Genomic DNA, 27,776 nt, shown 5'->3' with positions numbered 1-27,776 from the left:
CTGATAATCATGGAGCCATATTTTGCTGGTTTTAAGCACGTGCAGCAGGATTATGAAGTCACTCTTGAACTCGCAAGTGATGGGACTCACAAAACCAGGAATGCACAAAATTCTAGGACAGGGTCTTATGGTGTCAGTATTAGAGTCCAAGGAATTGATGGACATCCTTACATAGTACTAAACAATACAGAAGGATCTTTTTCAGAAAATCCCCCTCCTTCTGGAAAAGAACAGCAGGTCATTTCTCAGACTGTAAGCAAGCCAGCCACGGACTCCAGTACTGCTTTTAAGTTGGAGGACAAAAACAGTGAACACACAAATTTTCCTGAAGCACAGCACATGCAACCCTGTATGCTTAAAAGCCTAAAGATAACTAATCTGGATGAAAAGGAAAATGGAAAATCAGATTTTAAAGATGGAACAACAAAATCCCCCAATTTGTTGAACTTTCAGAGACATCCTGAACTTTTACAGCCTTATGATCCTGCAAAAAATAACTTGGAGAATTGCCAACCTTCTGTGTGCAATAAATCTAAATCTTTTGCAGATGAAGATAAAACCGAAGTAAAGCCTTGGATTTCCTCATCTAAAGTAGCGTCCCTACAGAAAACAAATACATATCTTGCAGAGCCAACCAAAGGAAATTCAAAGAAGATACATTTGAACAGATCAGTAGAAGACCAAAATAAGCAGCTGTTGGATTGTCCCAGTAGCATGATCAGCCCTAATGAAGTGCGTGTTTCAGAATCATTTTTGTCTTCTGGAGGATCCTCATGTGTTAGCTCCACTGCTTATCCAGAGACAAGAAAACCTAGACCAGATGTTCTTCCCTTCCGCAGACAAGATTCAGCTGGGCCAGTGTTGGATGACTCACGAAGATCATCATCCTCGTCAGCTACTCCCACTTCTGCAAATTCCTTGTACAGATTTTTACTTGATGACCAAGAGTATGCCATCTATGCAGACAATGTTAATCGGCATGAAAACAGAAGATATATCCCATTTTTGCCTGGAACGGGCCGTGATATTGACACTGGTTCACTTCCAGGAGTAGATCAGCTAATTGAGAAATTTGATAAGAGAGTTGATCCTCACAGAAGAGGTAGGTCAGGAAAAAGGAATAGAATTCATCCAGATGATCGTAAGAGATCAAGAAGTGTTGATAGTGCCTTGTCGTTAGGGCTTGATGTAAATTCAGATTATTTAGGTGAATTCAGTAGAAGCTTGGGTAAGTCAACTGAGCACTTGCTGAGACCATCTGAAGTTTGCCTTCACAAGCAGTTATCCAGAAATCAAAAGTCACCTTCCAAAGAGATGAAGATTTCTGCTCGAAGTATTGGAAAACTGCAAATGCCTGATAAAGACACTCAGAACAGCAATTTCAATTCTTTGCAATACCATAAACAAAATGGAGCTGATACTGAGAGCTTGATGTTGAGGTCATCTACACTCCCGGGACAGAATAAGAGAGAGGAGGTTAGAACAGTAACTTCTACTTTGTTGTTGCCAAACCGAATGACAATTCCAGCTAGTTCAGGAGCCAAGAAGATTTCTGTAAAAACGTTTTCATCCATCCCTAATACACAGGTAATTTTGAATTTCCTCTTTAAGTTGTTTTGCACTCCAGCTTATTAAAACTGTCATATTGTTAAATTCATATTTTTCTGCGCTTCCTTAGAACAAACTCCCTATACCATGGGGTAGCAAAGTTGTTCTGGAGAAATGTAAATACAAAAATTATTCCTGTAGTTGCAGGTATGGAAAACGTAGTTTGTAAAACAACTTATTCCTGTATGGGTGAAGGAAGATGGTGGGGCCAAAGAAAATAATTGTAAATTATGTTATGATGATTCTTAAACATAAATACACAAAATCAGAATGCTGAAATATATGTAACCCCATGCAAAATTATGTTTTCTTTGTTTTGGTGCGGAGTACACTTTCTTCTTGCACTAAACCAAAACTCCAGTGGATCTTTGTGAACTTCAGGTCCGCAGTACATAAATATTTTTATAATAGACTAGAGTGGAAAACTTCAATTGTACAGGTTGTATTTACAACCCTCATGGGATTCTATTTTTTGACATTTTATTTTGTCATTTTAGGCAACTCCTGATCTCTTAAAAGGGCAGCAAGATCTTGCACAGCAAACAAATGAGGAGACTGCTAAGCAGATACTTTACAATTACCTTAAGGAAGGGTTAGTAAACATAGTTAACTTTTGGGGGAGGAGATTGTATTTTCTCAGTGTTTATTTTCTATTAAATTTAAAATATGAGACTGGAAGATCAAAGCTCTGACTAAATGAAGTGTCTGTTTCATAATTCTGTATCTCAGCTGTGTCCTTTAAGGCATTATGGGATCTCAAAGTACTCAGGCAATCAGGATTTACGTAAGGTTTTGTACAGGATTTGATTAAATGTACTTGACATTTGTGAATCAGAACATGTTTTGTCTTTTAAATGCTTTTGGGGTTAAACTTCAGGTGACATGGAGGTTAATGAAGAATTCAAAGCATACCTCAAGGGAATTTAAGCTTGTGCATTTTTTAACAACAGACAAGTGTTATCTTTTAAGGTTTGACAGAATCTCTCTTCTTGCTGTGTGTTTAATCTTTTGTCCACCTGTAGCTCTTTTACTTGGTATTTTCTAATGATAACTTATTGAAAGATGAAGGTAGGAGAAATGAATTAAAATATACATGACGCACTTAAATTTCCTTGCATTCCTAATGTAGTAGGTTCTGGGAGATACTGAAGTGTTATTTTATGGTGCAGTAGCCAGGACCTGAAAAACCGAATACTAATTACTTCTAATTTCAGTATGTTTGACTAATATACATGCTGAATACCTGTTTTTCCACAGCTATGGTCTTGTAGAAGAGAGTGGCAATTAAAGAGTTCAGTGGGGTTTTTTGTGTTTGATTTGTTTGGTTGGGGTTTTTTAGAAAACATTTGGAATATAAATTTTTATTTACCTCTCTTTAAAGGTTTAATGAAATAATAATTAAGATAATCTCTGACTGGTTCATATTAGATTTTTTTTGTGATTTTCAATAGTTTAGACACTGCATTTATTTTGATGTTAAGAAAACAGTACCTTTGAGCATATAATTGCTCACTTGTACTGTCTGTGTTTTAGAAGTGCTGATAATGATGATGTGACAAAGAGGAAAGTCAACTTAGTTTTTGAGAAAATTCAGACTTTAAAGTCAAGAGCTGCTGGAAAGACACAGGTAAACTTTTTTTTTTTAAGTTGTTTTGGCTTGTTTCATAGTGATACAGTGTTCAAACAGGGCTTTAAAAATTTTAATCCCCTTGCTGAATTCCATTAGACTACTCTTGTAGTCTCACAGTAGTATAGCTTAATTTTAATCCTGCACTGAGGACAGTCGAGGACTTTTCAGCTTCTCTGCTGTGCCAGTGTCTGCAGGTGCGGGAGAAGCTGAGAGGGAGCACAGCCCCAATTACTAAGCTTAGGATTTAACCTTAGGTTTAGGGTTGAGACCCAAATTTGCCAATGATATATTCCATATCAGGAACGTCATGCCTAGTATATTATGAGGGACTGTCTGGAAGCTTGCTCTCTCTGGGACATCTCCCTCTCTCTCTTGGGGTAATATCTCACTCTCTTGGTCACCTGTAGCTCTCTCAGACGCTCAGGCTCTTATCTCTTTTCTGGGGTTGTGGTTTTGGGACTCCCTGCTCCAGGATCGTTTGCTGTGAATGGGCTGAGCCTTGGTCATTGGGTGGTGAGCAGTTGCACTGTGTATTGCTCATTTGTGTATATTACTATTATTGTTATAATTATTTTAAATTTTATTGTTGTTTAGTTATTAAATTGTTCTTTTCTCCACCCACGAGTATCTTTTCCCTGTACCCTTTTAATTCTTTCCCCCATTCCTGAGGGGGTGGGGAGGGTGAGCGAGCAGCCATGTGGTGTTTTGCTGCTAGCCAAGTGGGCTCAAATCACAACATGGTGATATCTCAGCCAAATTTGGCCTGGAGTACTTGTAACTTAATTCATATGTTGCCTAATTTGAATTTTTCTTTAGGTTTGTATATTTTCTGTATTATTGGCAACATGCCTTGAGCAATTACCAAGAAGTTTTATGAAAATGAAATCATGGTTCCTTTGAAAATTTAAGCTTGGCTTGACCCATATGGAAAGTCTCTGGTGAGCTCAGGCAGTTGATGCTGTGCTTTATTAGCCTTGCTTGTAGCTTTACTTTAGATTTTAAAAAACAATTGTCAAAGCAAATCTTAGCTTTGGGGGGAAAAAACATCTCTGTTTAATTGTAGGTTTCGGATTCTTCAGCTGAAGTAAAAGCATTGGTGGAACAAAAAGCAGAACTTGAAAGGAAAGTGGAAGAATTAGAGAAAAAACTGGATCTAGAAATTAGGGTACGGCACTTCCTTGGTATAAAGCATTTAACTATTTCAAATTACTTTTTGAAGTAAGTGACAACTGATGAACCAGCTGAATCTTTTTTGCTTCGTATTCTTTTTAATCCAGACATACCTGTGCTTTACAGAAGAGATTTTATTGTAAGTGTTGTTGCTCATAGCGTAGTTGACCTTCTTAAGAAATGGCTTTCTTTTTAGTATTTGAGAAGGAGTTTGGAGCAGTGAATAAAAATATCAGGCACGTGGACACAAAGTTTCTTGGATATCTGCAGAGGTATATGTTAATCTGCAGTGAGGCAGGCATGGAGTGAGAAACAAACTATATTACTCATTAGCTGCTGTTTATTAATTACAGCATTATTTTTACAGTGCTGAATTCAAAGTAATTATGTACAACCATGCGCTGAAGACATAAGAAGGACAGCTTGGCTTCTTTCAGTTTGCATTTTGAGTCTCTGATCAGAATCAATATACTTGCAACTGATTAGATAGTACTGAGGTGACTTCACTTCTCACATTTCTAATAAAACTCAAAAAGCAGTGCTTTGTGTGTTTTAATAAACATTCCAAGCTTTTAATATTAATAACTTAATAAGCACTTTTACAAGTGAAAAATATCAAAGTCTTGAAATGGCTTCTTTCATATAATAAAAAAGAGCCTGTAATTTATTTATGCTTAGTCTATAATCTTGCTTAACTTTTGGTGTGCAAAATTCAGAATCAGCAAAATTCCAAGGAAGAGAGAGAAGCAACACAAGCAAGCCTGAAAGATCTTCAGATGCAACTTGATGAAAGTATACGTGAAAAAGAAGCCTTAAAAAAGGAGCTGGAAGAAAGCGAGAAGGAACTCAGGCAAAACTTAGAGGAGTGAGTTAATTCTAGAAAAGTTATTAATTGGCATTTGTACCTTTTCTTAAACTTTTTAGATTAAAAGTACCTGTGTTTTCAGAAAACGTTAATGGAATCAGATAGAGTGATGTTTGTTGTAGGAAATGTTTCTACTATTTAAAAGCATCCTGGTTTTAGAATATTTGTAAAGAAAAGAAAGATTGCTGAATTTAGTCTTCCTTGCAGTGCAAATTGCTTTTAATATTTAATGGTTGTAATATATAATTCAACGCTTTAAAATACGGAAACTCTCAAGTGCTTTAGTACCAGGTTTAAAATAAAATACAACTTTCTACTTAAATATCTGCTTAAAAGAGTTCTCATTTTTACCCCTCTGACATTTCATTTTTCTGCCTCATTATAACCCATTCTCTTGTGGGGAACATGGGAACAGATACTTAACATCATTTTAGTACTTGAAAGAACAAATTAGTATTTCTACAAATTAAAAAAATCCTGTCTGATTTTTCCTGATGAGGCTTTTTGAAGTGAAGATGGAGCAGGAGCGACACCAGAGTGAGATCAGAGATCTTCAAGACCAGCTCTCTGAGATGCATGATGAACTGGATAACGCAAAACATACTGATGAAGGCGAGAAAGAGGTTCTGATTGAGGTTAGTTATAAAGTAGTAGAAGGATGAAAAAAAATAAAAAGAATTGCATAAAAAGTGAGAACCAAGATACAGGTAGAAGAAATACATACCTTAGTTTTTTCCCATTCTGTCAATCAAAAACCGATATACATTGCTTTATATATCTATACATAATATATATAAAAATATATGATAAATATTATGAAGTAACGTAAGAAAGCATGTTATAATAACGACGTTAACACCAAAAGGAATGCAAAGAGTAAGTACAATTTTTTTATTGAACAGGAGAACAAATAACACAGTGGCTGAGGGACAGCTGAATTATCCACTATAACCAGATAATCTCAGTCAGTTTTAACAAGTAGATAGGATTTTGGCTCAGAACTGAGATCAGTTTAAAGGTGTACATACTAGCAAGGCCAGATCAGATTCAACTAAGAAAATTAAAAGAACTCACCAAAGCAGTCTCAAAATTGTTGTCTCCCTATTGATGAGACAAGGGAGAGAAGAGAAGGGATAGTCTCAAGAGAAACAAAAGAATAACAGGTTTTCTATCACCTTGGGATGAAAGAGGAATTGGCTGTAGCCCTCATTATAGTAATATACTGATGATTAAATAGAGAATACTGCATATTAAATTTGTTGATAAGGTTGTGTAAGAGTATCAGTGCATAATGGTTCAAGAGGAAGATTAGAATTCACGATAATCTTAATACTTTGTAGTACCAAAACAATTAAGTTCTCTTAATACTAGTGCAAAGAACTAGCTTAAGAAATGGAGGCTAAATGTTAAAATGCGAAATAGGGAGCAAAAGCATAGACAGTAGATCTCAGGAATATTAAAGATGTTTGAATGCAAGATATGCTGAATAGAATAACTACCTTGTTTTGTGTAGGTGAGATTTGATTACTCTTAAATTACTGTCCTAAATCTCAAGCACTGCAGTTGAAAGTTGTACATGAGTAGGAGAATATCTGGAATGATGGTGATAGTACTGAAAAACATTACTTATGAAGAAGGACTTTAGTCTGAATGGAAGAGTGAGGGAAGAGTCGAAAGCATATCTTATATAATGTTGCTGTAAAGGAGATAGTGATCAATTTTTCTATGTTGTGTAGGGATAGAGTAAGCAATAAGAGACTTAGCTGCAGAGATTTAAAGTAAGTATTGGAAAACATTTGCTATCAATATAGATAATTAAACAGTGGAACATTGCTATCTGGGATGGTAGAGTCCCTTTTATTGTAGGCTTTCAAGGACAGAATAGGTGATGTGTGTCAGGAATTGTTTAGATGTACCAATCCTGTGTCAGTGCAGGGGAAGTTTACATTCTTTTTTGAAAGTGCAGTTATCCACAGCTTGAGAAATGCTGAATTAGGTAATTCTTGAAGCTGTACATTCTTGATTGTTGCTGTTATTTTATTCTGTGTTTGTATACATGATTGCATGTATTTATTCTTCAGATTCGCTGACTACTGACTTCCTTCCCAGCAATCTGGAGAGGGGAAATGACTTCTAGGGGGAACAAGGTGGGAGGAGGAAGGGCATAAAGGTCTGGACTCATTTGGGAAGCACTTGTTTTGTCTTCAGCACTTGCAGAAGCAACTTACTTTATTCTTTCCATCAGAAATGAGAACAAGGAATTATCACTGGGTTCGCTTCTCTTGCAGTGTGGGAAACAAAAGTTTTTCTTTGTTCTTATCTGCCTCGTTGCTACAGAAGGTAGGAGTGAGGGAGTTGTTAAATTGCAACCTTCATTTGACTTCTCAGTTATTTACAGAGAGCGTAACATACACTATCAAAATCTTTTCGTAGTTTTGCAGCATCAGATATGTTGACACATTATATAAAACATCAGCTATATGTTGTACTTCTAATAATCCTAGGTTTTAGTAAATTTTTAGCTTACCATAAAAGCCACAAAAAAGACATCAGTCATATGAAATGAAGTTGGCCGTGGGGAGCATATACTTAGATGCTTTCCTTCTCTGAAACACAAATGGAACATCCGTTGGAGCTATTTGTCATGCAATTGTGTTTAATTTTGTTCTTTAGGAGCTGATGCAAATGAAGCAGGATCTGCAAGAAGTATTACTAGCAAAAGATCAACAAGAAGAAATTTTGAGAAAGAGAGAGAGAGAGCTTACAGCCTTGAAAGGAGCACTAAAAGAGGAAGTATCTAGCCATGACATGGAGATGGATAAACTTAAAGAGCAACACGATAAAGAATTGCTCAATCTACAGCAGAGCCTGGAGAAAGCAACAGAGGTGAACAATTACAGATTACAATTAATCTCTGCAGAGAAAAAGCATACCTCTCTCAGATGTCCCATACTAGATGCTTTCAGAGACTAGTATTTTCTTAGCAAAGTAAATAGGTAAAGATTTGGGCTAGGAGATTCTTAGCTGCTGATAGTAAGTTTTATTTCATACATTATATAGTGTTTTGATTGTTTGTCACAGCTGAAGTTGTGACCCTTCAAGCAGTTATTTACTACATTTGCTTACTTGCAAACTTTTAGAGAGGGTAGATGGGAGTACAGTCCAGAGGACCATTTATTTGTCTTGGGTTAAATGGAATCACTAAACCTTGAGGATGCCCTGAAGAGCGCCAGTGTGCTTTGCCTGTGATGCTCTTGAAATTACAGTTTTGGAGCTTCTAGCAGCTCTCTGCAGTTCTTTGCAGCACACTATTCCTGCCTTCAGCTCCTTGTGTCACATCCTGTTCCCTGGCTACATTGTCCCACCTTGTCCTTTGAACTGCTTACAACTTGGCTTATTTTTGTTTTATTTTGTGTCCTTTTCATTCATGGGCCTTATCTCATTTACTGAATGCTCAGATGGGTGCCAGCACAAGGGAAACAGCAGGGAGCAGGTGTCGGGAAGCAGACAGGAAGAAAACAGAATGGTAGGAATTGCCTCTTCCAGCATCAGCAGAAAGTCTTTGTAAGGGAGAGAATAGGAACAGTTTTCAGACGTGCATATCTGTTACTGTTGTCCAAAAGATGTCCTTTATGAAGTTATCTTCACAGAGATGGCAGCTAGGAATTTGTTGAAAGATTTTTTTGGTAAGGGAACAGTTGAGGGTTATTTGTGCATTGACAGTTATTTGTGTCTTTTGCATATGTCCCTCCCTTGTTTTATTTCTGCCAACTATTTGACAAAATTTCTAAAGGCAAACTGTGATTGACAAATGTAATTCAAAATTGTAGGCACATTTTTATGCTTAGAAGTGACCATGCTAACTTACACCTTTTACCCACACCTCGTTGATGTTAGGTGAGTTGCAGTTACTGGTTGTGGCCAAAAACATAATATAGAACTGAATTAAAATTAAACTTGAAAGACGTTTCCAAAGCTTTATATGCCTTATGAGCAAGATAGGAGTGCATATGGAAGATGCTGGATAGATATTGTATGACTGAATTCTGATAAAGAGTATTCTTTTAAAGGATTGTTTTTAAATGCACAATTTTCTTCAGTGGTTAGAAAAATTTATATACACTGGTTTGTTTATACAGCCTAGGACTTCTACTTGAGATTGTTTGGCTTTGCTTAAATGTGTTGTTTCTTTTTGTTTACATCATCATGAAGATATTTGACTCATCTGAGCTGCTTGAACTGATTTTTTTTTTCTTTGAGAGAAGTAGAACATTTAAATTATCATTTTTTATTATGCAGTAATTGTAGTGACAGCTTAACCTCAGTGAACCATCTTTCAAAGTTACTGCATGGTAATTTACTGTATTTCAATTACGGAACTGTAATTACGACTGACAAGAAATGAAAGAGTAGTCTGTTTGGCATAACAATTACATGGTCTGGGAAATGGCTCTATGACTGGGTTGCTGTAGCTTAGAGATAGTTATAAATAGCATTTATTTACTTGCATGACATAGTCTAATAGTAAATTTAATAAGATGTTCAAAAGTGAAATTTAATTAATGTTGTTCTAAGCGCCAGTCCTAGTCTTCTGATTTTACTTCAAGTGATTTCAAGTAAAACTTTTATCATAGTTAATTGGAAAGATGGTTTTGGTTTGGTTTTGTTATGTTTTAATCTTGCTGGTATTAGTATCCTTAATGATTTTTTGAAGCCCAGCATTATCTCTATGCCTGCTGGCTGGGATTGTTGAATTTGATATATCATCTATCAGAAAAGTATAAACAGTCTCTGCAGGGAGTTAGATCAGTGAGGTGCTGGGATCACACGTATGATGTTAATTATTGGTCTTATAATTAATCTGGAATACCCCCCAACAGTGTGTGTGAAAATCATGTTTTATACACTTGAAGTTGCTTGACCTGATTTTTTTTATATTATTGCAAGCTGGGAAGATTTATATTGGATGGTGGGATACAAGAAATTTCCATCAAAAATTAGTGAAAAGGGCCATTCTGTTGTATTTAATGAGGAAAACAGGTGTGTAAATGCTGTAGCAGTGGTTTATCATACAGAAAATATGGATAGTGATGCTTGACGGATCAGGGCATATCAGAGTTTATATGTACAAGGTTGTTAGTTCTTATATTGCTTCTATAGCATCCAAACTGGCACACTGAATAAAGGTGTTTTATGATTATATGTTTAGGCCAAAAAGGAAGTTTTTGCAGGGGGAAGGGAAGTAGTTTTTGTGCTAATGTTAAATCAAAAGAATTTTTCAGCTGCTGGAGCCATCAGATAGGTTGACAAGTGCATTTAGTCTGTGTGATTAGAGTGCCACATAGATCTGTTTTGAAATCATGTTAGAAACATAGTCAAGGTTATCTGATAGGAGAACAGAGTGGGGTTATTTGTCATGTGTGATTCTGTTATTATGCTCACTGATGTGGTGGTAGGTTGGGGTTTGGGGTTTTTTTTGTTATATAAAGCCACAGATATTAAGATATTAATTTTCTTTGCTACAGTTTACCTTTTTAGCTCATTTTTGTGTTATGTCGTTTGTTTGTGGAGGTCTTGAGATGGCTGTGATTGTTCTTAATTTAATTATTTGTTTATTAAGACTGAGACCAGACTATTTCCATTTAACAATAGTAAAAGTTTTACTCTTCCATAGCATATGTCTGTGGGGTAATAACTACCTTTAATAAGGAATTTTAAAATTAATGTCTTTCTAATTAAAAATTAATTTCTCCATCACTGCAAGTGCTAGAGCACAAACTAATATGACTCCCCTTCTGGTTTTAATGTAGTACAAAAATTTATATTATTTAATCCGACCCTACAACACAACAGGCCAGAAATATACTACATAACCGTGAGTCCTCTCTCACTGTAAATGAAGTGCCAGTGATGAAATAGCTTTTGGAATGTAATACTTGAGGTAAAAGGCCGTAGCAAACTGCAACTAGTACTGTTCAAATTCCACGGAAACTGTATCAGCTCGAGAGTGCAGTTGCAAACTGCACAGTGGCGTAAAAATTTATGTCTGTTTTGAGAAACAGTCTGTGCAAATTACGTTGTTCAGAAAAGCTGTAATCATCACATTATGGTGAGGCTTATCAAAGCCTGACCTTGACTGATTTATTCAGGATTCATCATAGTTCTGACCTTGTCCTCAAAATGATAAAACAGACACTCAGAGTTTAGAAGCTGATTCATTTATCAACACAGTTAAGAATGCAATGAAGCTTGTGGTCATGTGAGCTTTAACTGTAATGTATGTGTTAAGACATGTGATTAAAGACACATGATTAAAGAGAAGAAGGAATTTTAACAGAGCGAGTGGTAGGAACAGGAAAAGACAGTGGTTAGCTTCTGAATATGTTAAGAACTAAAAGTTCGCTCCTTTAAAATAAGAAAATAATATAAAATTTTGAAAATCGTAGATGAGAAGAAGCTTTGGTTTTGTTCTTGGTTTTTTCCCCATCTGTAGGAAGTGATTGTGAATTTCGGTGAATCTAGCACAGAGCTGTAAAGAACTTTGAAATGCAAGTGAATATTGTGTCTATTTCTACCTAATCTGATAATATGATATTTCTTCTTCAAAGCTAATAGAAGTGTCTCACATAGAGTAGAAGCTTTACAAAAACTAGCTTAAGCATTGTAAATGATACTGACATATACTGTGTATGCCGTTCTTGTAGAAATAGCTTGGCATATATAAAGTGTAAAATGAAACATAACTAAATTTAGTACACTCTGAGAACCTATTTTGGAATAACACTGTACAAACACTAAACAGTAGTTATCCAAGTTACTCAGAGTAAAGTGAAGACATAACTGATTGTGGAGCATTGCAGAGACACTTTGGTACATAAAGTGATAGACAAATTTAGTTTATGTAACTGTAAAATTACATATATGGAAAAAACACAATAGGATCCCCACTAACTTGTGCCACTCTAAGGTGAAATCTTGGGGTTATAATAAATAGCTCTATAAAAACATCATCTTGATAGCAGTAAAAGAAACAAATTATATGATAGGAATTACTTGGACATAAGAACATCATTATGCCCTTGTATACATCCATCCATAACTCATCTGAATCTGCATCCTGAATGCTGTGTCTCAGTGTAGTCCGTTAACCTCAAATAAGATAAACAACAATTGCAAAAGATTTAGAGAAGATGAACCAGGATTTTAAATGCCCTGGTGGGTTTTTTCTTTCCTCTGCTTGCCTGAGGCAACCTTTGCCATGTTGAAATAACACTTTTTTGTTTCAGTGGTAGAAGCTGATTGGTAACTGATCTAAACTGTATAGAGAGTCAAAGAAGAGTGGAGTGACTGGTCCAAGTCAATGTTGTCTCTTTCATGACCTGCCCACCCTCCTCCTCCCCTCTCATTTTCTGCCCTCCTTTAACCAGCCCTCTAGAAGCCTGGTATGTTTTTAGTGTGATCCTACAAACACAGATGGAGTGGGGGAAAGAGAGGGAGGGTGCACAGTCAGAAGCGTTGTGGCTGCAGGCAGTCCTTAAATAGGCGTTGTTATTGGAAGCACATGTTTCAGAAAATCTGGGAGACTGATTTGATTTGTTTTGCTGTGTCTATGCATGGAAAGGAAGTTGTTTGGTAATAGCATCATGCATATTTTTAGGCATTATTGAATGAAATACCAAACAGATTATGGAATATTATCTGTGCTGTCAACAAGTATAATAAACATGTCTCTAAAGCGCACTGAAGATGTAACTTGGTGACTTTGTCTTTAGTGCTAAAGCAAGCTTTTTAAGTTCCAGCTCCCCTGGTCTTCCATTTCCATGCAATTTACTCCTCCATTTATTTAGTGGGGACTTTGTTTGGATGCAAACAGTACCATGAAACTATGACTGAGTGGGTTTTACACTGTATATAGAGCCAAGAAAGCCTCTGAGCAAAACGGTCTTGCTAAGTTCTATTAGAGTTGGATTGGACAACATCTAAACAAGACCAAAAAAAAAATCTTTTATCTCTAGTAGTCATTTCACCATTGTGAACGTTATTCAGCCAGAACTATTTCAGCTAGTCTGGGTTGCAAAGGGGTCTTGGTTGTTTCTGGGGTTTTTTTTTTGTTTCTGAAAGTTGGCAAGAGCCTGTGCAGTCAGATACTTCTTTAATACCATCAGAAGCATCTCTAATCCTTATCAGCAGAAGACATTATATGTATGTTCAGGTGGTTTGTCCTGTGAAAGTGTATGTTGGCTTGTGTATGTATGTGAAGTGTTTGACCGCGCAAGTCCATTGAGTAGGGTACAGTGTGAACACAGAGCCAGTTAATATTTTACTCATTTTACTCTAGTCTTTGCAACAACTTCTGACCTTGAAAAAAACTGTTAGTATAAGCCAGTCTGAGTATGTCATGATAGATAGCAAAGTGGATGATATGACATTGTTATAGCTACTGGTTGAGAGGTTAATACTTTTATGGCTCTGGATCTTATAACTGTGTAAATGTTAGGTTGTACTTATATTGGGAAATCTTGTTGAATATGCTCTGCGTAAAAAAAAAAAAAGAGGTGCATTCTCAATTTTAAAATGCAGCTATTTAAATCTTTCATTACATCTTGTACATACAGACCTGAATAGTTTTGTAAATAATATTAAGCATAGGATACTATTTAGATCAGTGAAAATGGCCTTGCAAGAAAGCAAGTCTTGTCTCTAAACTGTCGCAAGTGAATAATTTTTAAGTAGTTAATAGAATGGCTCTAGCTGAAATGGAAAGAAAGACAATCTGACTTGCTTGTAAATTTGTGCACTTGCTTACTGAATAATCTCTTGACGTACAGCTGAGGATTCAGGTTGGCTGCAGCGTACCTCACTAAGAGAGAAAAACACACTGACCCTTTTAATAGGTAACTAATGATAGTTAACTTGCAAAGGCAAAGCCACATGTTAAAGCAGGCTAGGCCTCATTTTGCGATGGTGGGGAGAATTAATATGATCAGTGCAAGGTAGAAAAGCAGTAAGTAAAACTGTTCAGGCCATTTAGTCTCCTTTCCAGAAACTTGGGTGTTTTTGTTTGTGTTTTCTGGGGAGAGGGGACAGGAGTGGTAGCCTAACACTCCATTTTGCTTTTAGAGTTTTCATATTTCTTTTGTAGAGGTATGAGATTTTATTATCCATGCTATCCATGCTATTGTGTTATTCGTCCCAGGGCTTCCAACTGCTTCAAGAATAGTGTCTAAGGTTAGAAGAATTGCCTAAGGGTGCACAGTGGAGAAAAATGCCAGAACTACAAACAGAGCTGCAAACAGAAATAAATACCTGTTATTTGCATTCATGAGCTTTAAAAACTAGATGACTACATGTGACTAATACTGATTTCAGAAGCTGTCTTTACTGAAGAGCTAATGAGGATTACAATTAAAGGGCTGTCCCTGTGTTGAGACTCAGTATGTTTGTCTTTTTTCTTTGGGTGTCAGTTGTTTGGTTTTTTGGTGGGTTGTTTTTTTTTTTTTTTTTTTCATTCTTTGGAAATCACCTGCATGTTACCTAGGGAAATCAGTGTCTATTTGTTTTATTTAAACTTGTTTTGCTTATATACAAAAAGGACAGGAAAACACAATAGAAAGAGATCTGATATCTCCATCTCTGCTACCCCCTCAGGGTCATCTGAGGGAGCAGGGTAGATCTGGATCTCTGAAGGCACATGAAACTTTTTACCTGTAGTCCAAGAAGTTAAAGAACTAGTCCAGCTTCAGCCTAAAAAGGTGGCCCATGAGACTTCAGAGTTGATTTCAGCAGACAGTATCTTCCTTGATACTTTGTGTTCCACACCAGGAACACAATGAAGTGAGCAGACACGCTATTCCCTTTTTTTTCAGGTTTTGGAAGATTATAATGTCATTTACTTTGATTCCACAAGTATGAATATGGAAAGAATATTTGAAAGCCTGTTACTTCCATTAAAAAAATCTTCTATTTGTGCTTTAGCTCATTTTGAATGGAGATTTATTTAGATTTGTACTTCAAGTATGGCAATTAAAGAACAAACAGTTCATTGGGTGAATTAAGTTTTACTCAGTTGAACTTGATTCTGAAAGGAAATATAAAGGTTTCTAGAAAAAATGTCTGAGTTGTATCTAATAGACATTGAATTTAGCCAAAATTTAACAATTCCAGTAAACTGTGAACAAGATACTTGCTTACCCTTATTTCAGCTCTTCCTGTTTTTTGTATAAGGATTCTAAAGGTCCTGTACTGTGCAGTCACTGCCAGAGGGGAATTTCACCAGCTGAAACACTGAAGTCAGCCAAAACCATTTTTTAATGATCAGTTACACAACCACTCTCATGTCTTTGCCAGTGTTGAGGGTGTGGTAAAAAAAGGTGTGGAGCCACAGAACATTTTCTGCATTCCTATCCAAGAGGTTTTTTGCTGTATTCAGGTTGAAATAGAATATTTCATTCGCATCTTGAGGACCCTGGTTGTATGTTCTGTGCAGTTTCTTTGGGTTTGAACAATAATGGGTGGCGGGAAGGATTTTGATGCCTTTTGTACTAGCTGAGCTTCATCTCCAGTTCTTTCCCTGCTTGCACCAAAGTTCAGAGTAAAATAGTATATAAATGTATTTCCTCTACTGAGATTTCTGCAACAAAGGAGTTGGAACAATATATATTGCTTTATTTAAACTTGGTCTTGACTAATTTAAATATATTTTAAAATATTTCTGGACATGTATGCAACTACATACGAGGACACAAACACAAACTTTATTAGATTAATTTCTTATTAGGCAAAACATCTGAAAGAAGCAGGATGAGAAGTGAGGGATTGAATTTCCCTGTTAAAGATTCCCTTATGGAGAATAACTTCCTTAGGCCCAAAGTTGAAAACTAAATGTGCATGCATGTGAACTCCAGCACTGTGATGATGTGGGCTTCGATAAGCAGACCTGTGCTAGGTAAAACTTTATCAATCAGGTGTACATATCAAATCAAATAGTACACACATATATGTGCATGAATTCTCTCACTTTCTTCTTATCCATCTGTTATGAGTTAAAAGTAGCTTTATAGTCATTTTAACGCAGTTGTAGAATATTTTGTTTATCACTGTTTTTCTGACTTTGGTCTGTTCCTGCACGCAGTGTGTACCATTAAAAGCTTCTGAAGAAATAACTATATCGATTATTTCACAAACTTTAATTCCTTTTCTCAGCATAGCTGCAAGCTTAGGAGTAGTGTTATTCCCCATATGAAGTACAGGAAAGCAAAAGTTAGGGAGATTACTGTCAAAAGGATACATTAGTTCTCTGTGTTCAAATTGAGATTCCTCAGTTAACAGAATGTTAAACACTGTATGGTCTTTGATATATTTGGGATACAATTTTTGCTGACTTCAGTCATAACTGTGGACTCAAGCCTGTGGAAACCAAACCCTAGTGTCTGAAATCAAGCACCAAGGAAAGGAAGGAGCATGCAGTTATTGATCCCCTCTGGAAAGTTTTGGTTGAGTGACTTGCCTCAGAAGCTCTTTGGCAGAGACAAGAGTAGAGTTCTGATTCTCTAGGGCTGTATTTGGGTACCTTAGCTGTGAAACAATCCTTTCTCTTACTGCCTCACTCATTTCTGCAACACTCCTTTATTTCTGCAGCAACAGCCTCTTTTACTGTAAACTCTTGACTTGTTCTCAAGCTGATTGACTGATCTCTGAAGCTTCAAAATTAAAGTGTATGAGAACTGTTAAAAAATTTCAGGGGTTATTGACCACCATAGATTATTTTCCTCCATGTATGATCTTTTTTTGTGGACAGAAACTTATTTTTTGCAGTTCATAATTTGTTTTGTTCATGATGGTTTGAGTCCATTGCTGGGCTAATAAGTAAAGCTAGTGCATGTGCAGTACAGCACAATGCCAGAATGCAGAAGCTTATCTTCAGGCAGTCACAGAGGACTTTGTATTGTGTGACCTCATTATAGCTGTGTTTTATTTCTTCTTGACAGACTTCTTTTTCCAGCTTTTTTCAGAAATTTGCGACCCATTTCCAGCTTCTTTTACCTAATCTCTGTAGCTCAAGTCTGCTGATAAGGCTTGCTTAATCTTTAAATCATGTGCTTAAGAAGTCTGCAAGGATGTGGGTAGATGGAAGAGATAGAAATCTGAATGTGAAACAGGCTAAACATAGGAAATAAGCTACGTAGGGAATGCTTCTACTCAGCTCTTGTGAGACACCACCTGGAGAACTGCGTCCAGCTCAGCACAGGAAAGACCTGGACCTGTTGGAGCGAGTCCAGAGGAGAGCCACGAAGATGGTCAGAGGGCTGGAGCACCTCCCGTACAAGGACAGGCTGAGAGAGTTGGGATTGTTCAGCCTGGAGAAGAGAAGGCTCCAGGGAGACCTTATAGCAGCTTCCAGTGCTGAAAGGGGGCTACAGGAGAGATGGGGAGGCACTCTTGGTCAGGGAGTGTAGGGATAGGACAACGGGTAATGGTTTTAAACTGAAAGAGGGTAGATTGAGATTAGATATTAGGAAGAAATGTTTTCCTGTGCAGGTGGTGAGGCAGTGGCCCAGGTTGCCCAGAGAAGCTGTGGATGCCCCATCCCTGGAGGGGTTCAAGGCCAGGCTGGATGAGGCTTTGAGCAACCTGGGCTAGTGGAGGGTGTCCCTGCCCATGGCAGGGGGGTGGAACTTGGTGATCTTTAAGGTCCCTTCCAACCCAAACCATTCTGTGATTCTGTGAGTAGAAGGCACTGAATGCCCTGGAAGACAGAGTGAGGACAGACAGATTAGGAGGAAAGACAAAGCAAAAGCAGGCAAACAAAGAAAACAAGGAAAATGCTATAGGGCTTTTACCTTACATAAATATAATTCCATAATATAACACATAAAAATGTTGTTTTACTAAAACATACTGCCACAACTAGCAATTGGGAGTAAAAAGAAATAAGCATGTTTTATATATCATAGGGAAGAAACTGCATTCTTAGAATTGAGGTGTTAATTTTAAGATCCAAAGAGCCCATTTCAATCCTTGATACATTTTTTTTCCCTGTTTTTTTTGGGGGGTGTTGGGATTTTTTGTTGTTTGTTTGGTTTTTGGTTGGGTTTTTTTTGTATGGCAAATATGTCTGAATATGCAGTATTTTATTCCAGCTTTTGTCTTCACGAATCTTGTTTAACCAGTTTTATCTGTTATGTGCTCTGTATTACTTACATAATCTCATTTCAACTGTCTGAAGAGGCTGATAAACAATTCTGTGAACTAAAGAACATGTTATATTAACATGTTTGTTAATGTTTCATATTGAGCTTAAATCATTAGTTTGTGACCTTTACCCAGTTCTGTTACCATGGGTTAAATGTATATAAACTTAGTTAAAATAATTGCTAAAACTTTACCAACACCCCCAAATATTAAATGTAACAATGTAAAGGATTTATGAATGGGTACCAACAGGAGTCATTAATTGATGTAGTGTCATTAAGCCTGAAGGACTTTTTGTTAACTCACACTGTTTGTGTACAGCACCATTACAAATAAGTGACGTGTGGACTGAAGGATATGGAGTCACAGCATAGTCTGTATGTGTGAATTCTTCCTGTCTTGCTTCTTTCCTCATTTGCACTTACTAGCCCTATAGTGTTCAGTTATCCTTTTGCTTTCATCCCCATCACTCTAAGCTACTCCAATGCTTTTGCAAGCAGCTTTCAACTTATTTTTTGAATGTGTGAGCTAGTCACTGAATTTTAAATTGAAGCTGTGCCTTCTGCTCATGTAGACAGAACCAAAGAGAATAAGATTACTACTGGCTGTTAGCAAACAGCCTCTGTTGTACAGTTTAAACTGTCTATGCCTTTGCCACTTCCAGTTTTAGCCTATGAAGTGCAGTGATTTGCATTCAGAATTTATCAATGTACATAGTAATTTCAGTGCAGTGGTTTTCCTGTCTTCTACGGGCATGTTTTATTAAGGGAATTTTATGCAGAATGTAGTGGGCCATCTCTAATGACAGAGTGGTAAATTTAACTAGATGTTCTACATGAGTAATACTGCCTTCTAGTTGCTTGGGGCTGGTTGAGTACACTGCCTGTGTGGTAGGGCTCCATGGTCAAAGGACACAACAATCTATTTCTGCTTCAGCAGCCTCCACATATGATTTGATAGCTGCTGGCGCAAACCTTATGTAACCGTTCAGTATATGGCTAGGGATCTCTCTCCACTGGGTTCTCCCCTAATGGTGTTGCTGCAAGGTCTGGCAGAACTACGTGTATATATCCTTTCTAATGGTACCCAGGCTCCTTTCTGTCACATTTGCCTATCTTCCCAAGGGGTGGGATGCCAGATAAGACTAACAGTGGAGAGTAGAAGTTAAGAGGCACAGAGGTTTTTGATACCCTAATTTCCTGTGGCAGTATGCTACAGGATATGATGTGCATTGTGAAAAGCTATTATAATCCAGAAACTTCACTGATGCCAGTGAAGAACTCTGCCTGCAATAAATGAATATAGGCTTTTTTCTATCTAAACACAGCTGTGTAATTTGACTCCTTTGGAGAAGTGATGCTACATGTACATTTTCTACCAAAGAACATCTAAATTGTATTTGTCTGGCTTGACATTGTTTAAATCTCACTATCAAATTGAAGATAGTCATGTATTGTTTTTTCTAATGTCATCCTGAATGATATCCTGAAGGTGGTCTTCCATGCCTTATGTGTATAGTACTATTGGGTAAGGTAAACTGATAGGATAGATAGTCTTATCTGAAACAAGTTGAAAAGATGTTGAAACAATAGTATACAGTGAAATGTGCATTGTGAAGAAAATTTCTCCTGCTCTCCCTACAAGGTATGTAAGAAAACTACCCACTCTCTAACTAAAGCTCCCCATATGTACTGAGAGGTTACCTACCATCTTGAAAAAGTGTGTGTTTGAGTGTATATATTTATTGTTGGTATTTTTAAAGACATACCCCTTCCAGGTAAAAGAAAGGAATTTTGTACTTAACTTGTTAGAGAATTTATTTGGGAACAGTTCATTCGTGTGAAGGTGTAACCCTGATGCAAAAGGTCATTGGAGATCTGCTGGTGAAGTGCTGGTCACTCAGGCAGCTGGAACTTTAGGCAGGTTTTACTTAAATACCCAATTTTATTTCCAAGATTTTAAATTAGATCAATAAATATAATACTTGCAACTTGCCCTTTCTACTTCTCCACCTTTTATATATATTCACCTAGCGTGTTGCTAACTTACGAAATACACAGTGAAAAAGGAGAGGGAATACCAGTTCAGTTTCATTTTAGTGGCTGGAACAATATCCTAAGATACATACAGCGAAAGGCAGGCTGAAGCAGATCTCTAGATATGTCTGCACGACTGCATCTGTGTAGGCTGAACTTAATTTTCAACCTTTAGGTCAAATACATATAGATGTATTTATGTGAATATTTATGTATGTAGATCTGGGGGTTTTGTGTGGTTGTTTGCTTTTGTGTGTGCGTGCGCGCCTGTACTTACAAGTAACTAATGCTTCCTGTGCTGGGAAAGTAGAGCGAACCATGGTAGATGGGGTAGTGGAATCTTCAGGTACAGTGTGGATCTGCTGCTGCAGTCCTCTCTTACTGTGCAGCCCTGTGTAGGCGGTTGGATGAAAAAGAACAGACAAATCAGCATTCCTTTCCCTGAACTCCCCAGCATGCCTCAGCTGCTTTCACTCAGCTCCAGAAGGGGAAATGAGACAAAAAGGAGCCACTGGTGAAGTGCTTTCTAATTAGTAAAACTTTGCTTTATGCTAAAAGCAAGAATTAAAGGAATATATAAATGTATTGAAATTTCAGCAGGCAAGAATTTAAAGCATCAACAGAGATTTATTTCAGAGCTTTTAACTAGTTGTGTACTTGGAAGAACAAGTTTTTTCAGTGTTTTCAAAAGACCAGAACTTGTCAGCCTACTTATGCTGCCAGTTTTTGTATAATAAGTTCATTGACCCTGTAGACAGTCTGAGTGTTTTCTGAGTTACTGCTTTATCAAACTAATTTGCATGATTTTAAAGCTGTTGCTTGCTAGAGAACAATCTAGTGAGGGTGCACTTTGTAAACACCATTTTATATAACTTTGCTTGTTCCTTTTGGGGGTGGTGAGGGGAAAATCAGGATGTACAATCAAAATGAGCGTAACTGAAAAGTGATTTTCATGCTTTCATGACATAGTTTCTTACCAAACTACTCTGTAGGTTTTCTTTTGTTTTCAGCCAGATAAACACAATTTCACATGCAAAAATGTTATGCTTAAGTAACTGACGTGTAATTACTTATTGTCAGCAGATAATGTAGAGGACAAAGGAATAAGGGGATTAAAAAAGAATTAGAGAAATTAATGGATGATATATTCATGAAGGAAAAACAGTTAGAGCTGGAACTGTGTAATGGGGAAAGACTTGCCCTGTAGTTCTTCCTCTTTTTGTCCATAACATCAGCTATGGCCACTGGAGAGAATACTGGTCTGGACTGACTCGTGTGCTGTTCTGGTGTTCTTACTGTTGTTTAAGGTCTTAATGGAGAAGGCAGTGAGCCTATACAGGAGAACCAGATCTTTTTACAAAGCATTGCTTTGTATCAGAGCCTGAATGCCCAAGAGCAAGAACCATAGATTATATCTCAGATTATGTTCTTTGGAGGGGATTCTGATTGACAAGTCAATGAAGAGCAAAAATTAAATCCATCCAGCTCTTTACTGCATTAATGTTTATAAGTACATACCTGATCTGCATTATGGTATAACAGTAGAGATAGTATAGCGCTGCAGATACATACTTCCACTCATGGTTTTCACAGTAAATGATAGGGTGTTTCAGAAGATGATAGGTGGTGAGACTAAGGTGATTAGCTCTGAAAAGTTACATGCTGGAGCTGGTTACCCTGCCAAAGAAGAAATCTATCAACCACATGTGATAAATTGTGATGAGTAGTTTATTATACTTTGTCTTTGTACTGTATATTGATTGGAGTTCCTGAAAAGATACAAAGTGGATCTTTTTGAATACAAGTGCAGCCCCTGTGTGTGCTGTATGATATGCAGGTCGAGCTGCACCAGTACTACTGTAAGGTACCTCCAGTCTCTGTTGCTTGGTCATGCCTGCCCACCATCTGTTCTTCTGTACTGACACAGCACTTCGTGAACCATATTTTGAAGTGGATTGGGGCTTTTTTCCTGTAATACCTTATCCCCCTCCTTTTTTAATTTTAGTATTAAGATCTGTTTATGTTTATCTGTGTGTGTATGTATTACAGTTGATCCTGTTCCCTAAGCTGATTTAGTCTGCAGCTGCACAAATAGTTGGATGGATGTAGAGTGTTGTATGTTAGCGCTTGGAATAAGCAGTGGGGCCTAAATTTTGTGTTGCTGTGGAAGATGCTCTTCATGAATACGTTCTTCCTTAAAGGTGCATGTGGCCTTTGATGTCTGTTAAGTTTTTTAGATTACCTGGAATTTCCTAACAATGGGATTTGGTGACGAAAATTTTTTAGGGCAATGAAGAGGAAGATATTAAGGTGAAAATACGTTATGACAGGCCTGAGACTGTTAGGGTGTTGTATGTTTATGTTAGCATGTAGGTATGACAGAAAAAAAGTGCTCCTTGTGTATTCTCTCACAGTAATATGAATAATAAAAATACATGTTTGTAATGCATACAGACTTTAAGTTAAATTATTTGTTGTTTTTTAACGTTATATTCTAGCTATATTTGCTGTGGTGCCATATGAAACTTCAGTTGGAAAACAGCATCATTTTTTTTTTTTAAACAGTACATAATTTGTTTTCACTAGAGTGCTGCTCTCCTCACCAGTGAAAGAAACGCTGCACAAGAGGTGCGAAACAGTATAGAAAACCAAGTCAAAGAGCTGACTGAGGAAAATGAACAGTTGAAGAGAAAAGTTGATGAGCTAGAGAGTAAAACTGAAGAGTTGCACAAACAAATTGGTGATATGAAAGGAAAAGAAAATTCTGTGAAGGAAAAAATAAAGAGATATGAGGTAAGTTAAGAAAATGAGCCCCTCAAGTAGTCTCCTTCTTGGTTGCAAAGGATACATTACTGAACAAAAGCTGACAAAGAGGAGGATGGGCAATATCATTGGGAAGGCTAAGCAAAACCAGCAGGTTTTGAAGAAGCAGGATGCAGTTTGCTGACATGCATAGGAAAGATTTCCCCAATGAAAACCAGTGTAAAAGCAAGTCACAGCATGGAACTAGGGAGATCAGTGATAGGCTGAGTGAACATACTTTATAGCTCAGTTTGCTTGTCAGATGAAAGGCCTTGCCGCTATTTGTAAACGTATCAAATCCTATCATTGCAGGAAGAGAAGGACCAATTAGAAGAAGCTTTGAAGCATGCTGAAAAGGAGGCAAAAGAACTGCTAGTGTCAAAAAGGTCTTTGGAAAGCCAAGTAGAAGTTATGCAGGTAAGAACAAGAGCAATTTTGAATATTTAAATTTTAAATTTCCTGTTTTGTTTTTTTTTTTTTTTTTTTTACCTGAGTCACCATTGCTTTCTGCAGAGTAACATCTCATTCTTTTTGAAGTACACTTTATTTTAAAATCCAGACCTCACTGCAATGTTCAAGCGTTTCCTGGAAGCATAGCATCACCTAATTAAAATTGTTTTCTTCCTAAAGTGTTTTTTTGTGTGTTTGGGTTGGTTTTTTCTAACTTCCATAGATCTAGCAAAATTTCAAGGAGATGAATCACAAAATAAACTGCCTAAGGTTTTATAAATCTGTTTTATTATTTTGAATCATCGGTCAACTCTGGTTGTGTGTAGGTATTTGTATATAAAAGTATAAAGCTGTACTTGGAATGAATAAAAATATTGGTAGTAAACAAATATCAGGAAATTGGCTTATCTTTATTTTTACAAGCCTGTCTTATTTGCAAATGTTGCATGGAACTGGTATATTTAATAATTATTATTGAACTAACTAAAAGCAAACCCAGCAAAACTAATTTCTCTTTGAAACAGGTCAGTTATTTAGGAATTGCATTTTCTATTAAATTAATTTGATTGCAACTTCACAACACTTTCTGATTTTTAGTAGTTATTTGTTTTATCATACTTCTCAGTAACAAACAGTGGAGAATATGTTGATGAAAATGGGGAGGCGCAATACATGAAAAGTACAGATTTTTCTTTTCAGGATGCCAGAATATAACTCAGAGCAGAAAAAGCTAAATTTCAATCTCTGGTGTCTTGGTCTGCTACATACCTGAAAATCAGGCAAAAATTAGCATGATCTGATGAAAACTGAGGTGATCCACTGCTTGCATCAAGCCCCCTATTTAGTATTTTCTTTAAGTATTGCAATTTATACCTGTTATTACTTTGACAGTTACCCTAGTTGGTAGATGAGATTTCTTCTCATATTAGTGATTGATTTTTGTTTGGTTGTTTGTTTTTTTGGTTTTTGTTGTTGTTGATAACTCTGAAGTAAGGAGAGTGACCAGATTTGCTGATGTTTACTTCCCTTTCCAGCATGCTGGAAATGCAGACCAGCATCCTGCTGGTACTGTTACTCTGCCACAACGTGTTTAACTGATCTGTGTCTATGCAGTTCATTTCTCAAGGATGTGTAAACAAACAGTAACGTTCAATGATCTGTGACAGGCTGATGGAGAGGGGGTCACATGAGGTTTTTGTAACTTGTTCAAATATGGCACATTAGCAGAGGCCCAAGGCTTCAACAGCTTTTAGAACTGAAGTGCTAAAGTTGAACCTTTTCAAGGTTCTTCAAATCCTTTTGTGTTGGCTAAACCAATTCTGGTGTAGAATTAGGCTTTGCAAAACAACATCTATTAGCCCCCAGCATGTTTTAGGGTTATGTAGACAGTGCTTAGGCATCCACCCTAACTCTTGTTTGTATCAGAGATGTCTTTTGTTGACGGGTGTACAGGAACATAAGAGAGAGAATGAATTTAAAGAAATCTCTAGCTTCTAACTTTTGATGATATTTTTTCTTTAATAACAGAACAATTATTTTTTGAGATTCTGATCTATATTGCCTACAGAAATACTGCTGTGTTTTCACGTTTAAAGTTTTTTGAAGTGTAATAAGCGTCATAGGTATTAGATATTCAACAAAACTTTAGATTTCTAATATTAAAATATAAAATGATGTTTTGAAATGCTTTTTAAAATTGATGGTGATTTAAATTATTTACATTTTTCTGTTGGAGCAGTTTAAACTGTCCATAATCTGGTTTTCATCAATTTAATGGTGCCTCTCAGACTTCATAAAAACATAAAAACCCTTTTTCTAGTCTCTTAGTGTCTATTTACAGTAGGGCCATTAAGGTATTTTATTATGGAGGGAGAGGAAGAGGTGAGAGTCCCAACATGCAGATGGAAGATAAGCTGCTTTTCTTGTATTAGAATGAACTTGTGACAGTCAGTTATTCTGCTGATGGACGGTATTTAGAAGTTGGAGGGTGGTAAGTTCTTAAATATCCTGAATGTGAGATAGCAGATGCATTTGGAGCTCCGGGTAGATAAGCATACAGCATAGCTTTGTAGTTCATTAAAAAATTAATCCAGATAGTGAAGGTCTGGTTTGAACTTTAATGGCAAAAGTTCTTTCAGGAAGGGGATTTCTGTGTTAGGAGCTGCAAGGTTCTGTTTGCACAGCATCTGTCACAATGAGACATCATCTTGATTAGGGTTTCTGGGTGCTGTAGAAGCACAGCAATAGGGCAAAAAAATAGCGCCATTAGTTATTTCCCACTCATCATAGGAACAGATTTATGGTTTATTTTATTTTTTTATCTAGGAAAAAAGGTAGTTGTTGAAAAAACTTTTCAGGGATCATTAAAGGGAGCAATACAGGAAAACGTGAAACCTGAAAAAGGTATTGAACCTTGTGCAGGAAAGAGTATTTGCTGACATGTGCAATTGCAGAGGAATGTATGCTTTATACGTAGTAGAATCATGAAGAGGGTCTGTGTTTGGTCCTACAAATGTTGCAACAGTGTATTAGGAATTTATAGGAAGGATAAAGCACTGCATTGCTAAAATAATATTTGTCCTATACTGGCTAGCAAATTGTAACTCCATAAACTTTTTATTTTAATTTAAGTTTGTGGTATTACTACTGCACAGAGTGTGTTATACAGCATTCCTTTAAGGCATTAGAAAAGAGGTCTACATTTCATTATAGATATTTTTTTAATCTACTGTAGGAGAACATCCGTTGTATTTCGCAGGAACGACAACAGTTAACTCAGCAGTTAAAAGATGAAACTCACCAGAAGGAACAATTAAAGCAGATAAAGAATGAAATGGAGAACGAACGATGGCAACTGAACAAGACTGTTGAAAAGTTACAGGAGGAGGTATGAGTTCCCTCCAAAGAGGGATCTGAATATCTAACAGACAGCAGCAAATGAGCTGCCAAAATGTAAAGATTTTTTTTTTTTAATGTGTAAAAGAAAGTGAAATGCAAACTTTACTATTAGTGTCTTTAACCTAGAGACTATCAATTAAAGCTTTCAGGGCTGGAACAGTGGTTGGAACACTGCTATCTCAAAATACTGTTGCAAAACAGTTCTGGTTTGTTTAAACAACATCCCAGATTTCAGTTCAGTTCTAATGTATGCTGCAGCGGTATTTCAGAACTTTACAGCTGATTCTCAAAATGCTTCTGCATTAGACTTATTTTGCCATCTGTGTGTAAACCATACAACTTAATATTGATATACTGAGGTGTGACTGTGCAGTTCATTACATCAGTCAGCTGGAAGAACTGCTGACAGACAAAGAGAATAATCTCGCCGCACATGAAAATAAACTTACTGTTTTCTGCTTTCACACTTCTGCATAGAAATTAATTTGTTTGGGAACATGTTTGATAAATTCTCCATTTGAAAATACTGAGCTGAATATTGAAGCTGGAGAAAAAACTTTTTGGTGTATTAAGCATGACAGGATCTTTTGTAGCACTATTTTATGAAAAAAATTATATGTACTTTTTTCCCAGATGTCTGAAATGGTAGAGGTCTCAAGAACATCAACTCTGGAGCTTCAGAACCAGCTTGATGAATACAAGGAGAAAAATCGCAGGGAACTTGCAGATGTGCAGAGACAATTAAAAGAGAAAAACCTTGAGGTAGAAAAATCACGCCTGACAACCATGAGAATGCAAGATGAGGTAATGACTCATAAGTTCGGTGACAAATTATAACCTTTAGCCTAGAATTCAGCTCAGATAGTTTTCAAGACAATGAATGTTTGCTTTTGTGTACTTCATCATGAGACTGATCTCAGTCAGCATGCTTTTGAGTTTCATTCTTCATGATGATGATCAGCATGTTTCTTCTGCCAGGCAAATGGGGTTTCCTGTTTACGGGAGATAACTGCAATGTTTGACAAATGAATGTATCTTAAGTTATATGACAAGGATTCCATTGATGATCTGCTGCTCTTTTAATGCCTGCTACTGAAGGAATGGAGAATGTGGAAATATTCTTGAA

The 27,776-nt window shown here is 36.7% G+C and overlaps 1 protein-coding gene across 1 annotated transcript; it reads left to right on the top strand.

Moving 5' to 3' along the window:
• On the top strand, window positions 1–27,454 carry CGNL1 (cingulin-like 1; the record flags this gene model as incomplete). Its single annotated transcript, XM_010081374.1, has 11 exons — window positions 1–1,587; window positions 2,106–2,200; window positions 3,142–3,235; window positions 4,302–4,403; window positions 5,125–5,273; window positions 5,773–5,908; window positions 7,947–8,159; window positions 23,087–23,293; window positions 23,615–23,719; window positions 26,487–26,639; window positions 27,284–27,454. Coding segments are annotated over exons 1-11 (3,003 nt in total), but the record flags the coding sequence as incomplete, so codon positions are not given.
• Between the last annotated feature and the right edge of the window lie 322 nt (window positions 27,455–27,776).

The sequence above is a fragment of the Pterocles gutturalis genome, unplaced genomic scaffold, assembly GCF_000699245.1.
Source record: "Pterocles gutturalis isolate BGI_N339 unplaced genomic scaffold, ASM69924v1 scaffold22294, whole genome shotgun sequence".
NCBI lineage: Eukaryota > Metazoa > Chordata > Aves > Pterocliformes > Pteroclidae > Pterocles > Pterocles gutturalis.
This window is presented reverse-complemented; position numbering and strand designations above follow the sequence as displayed.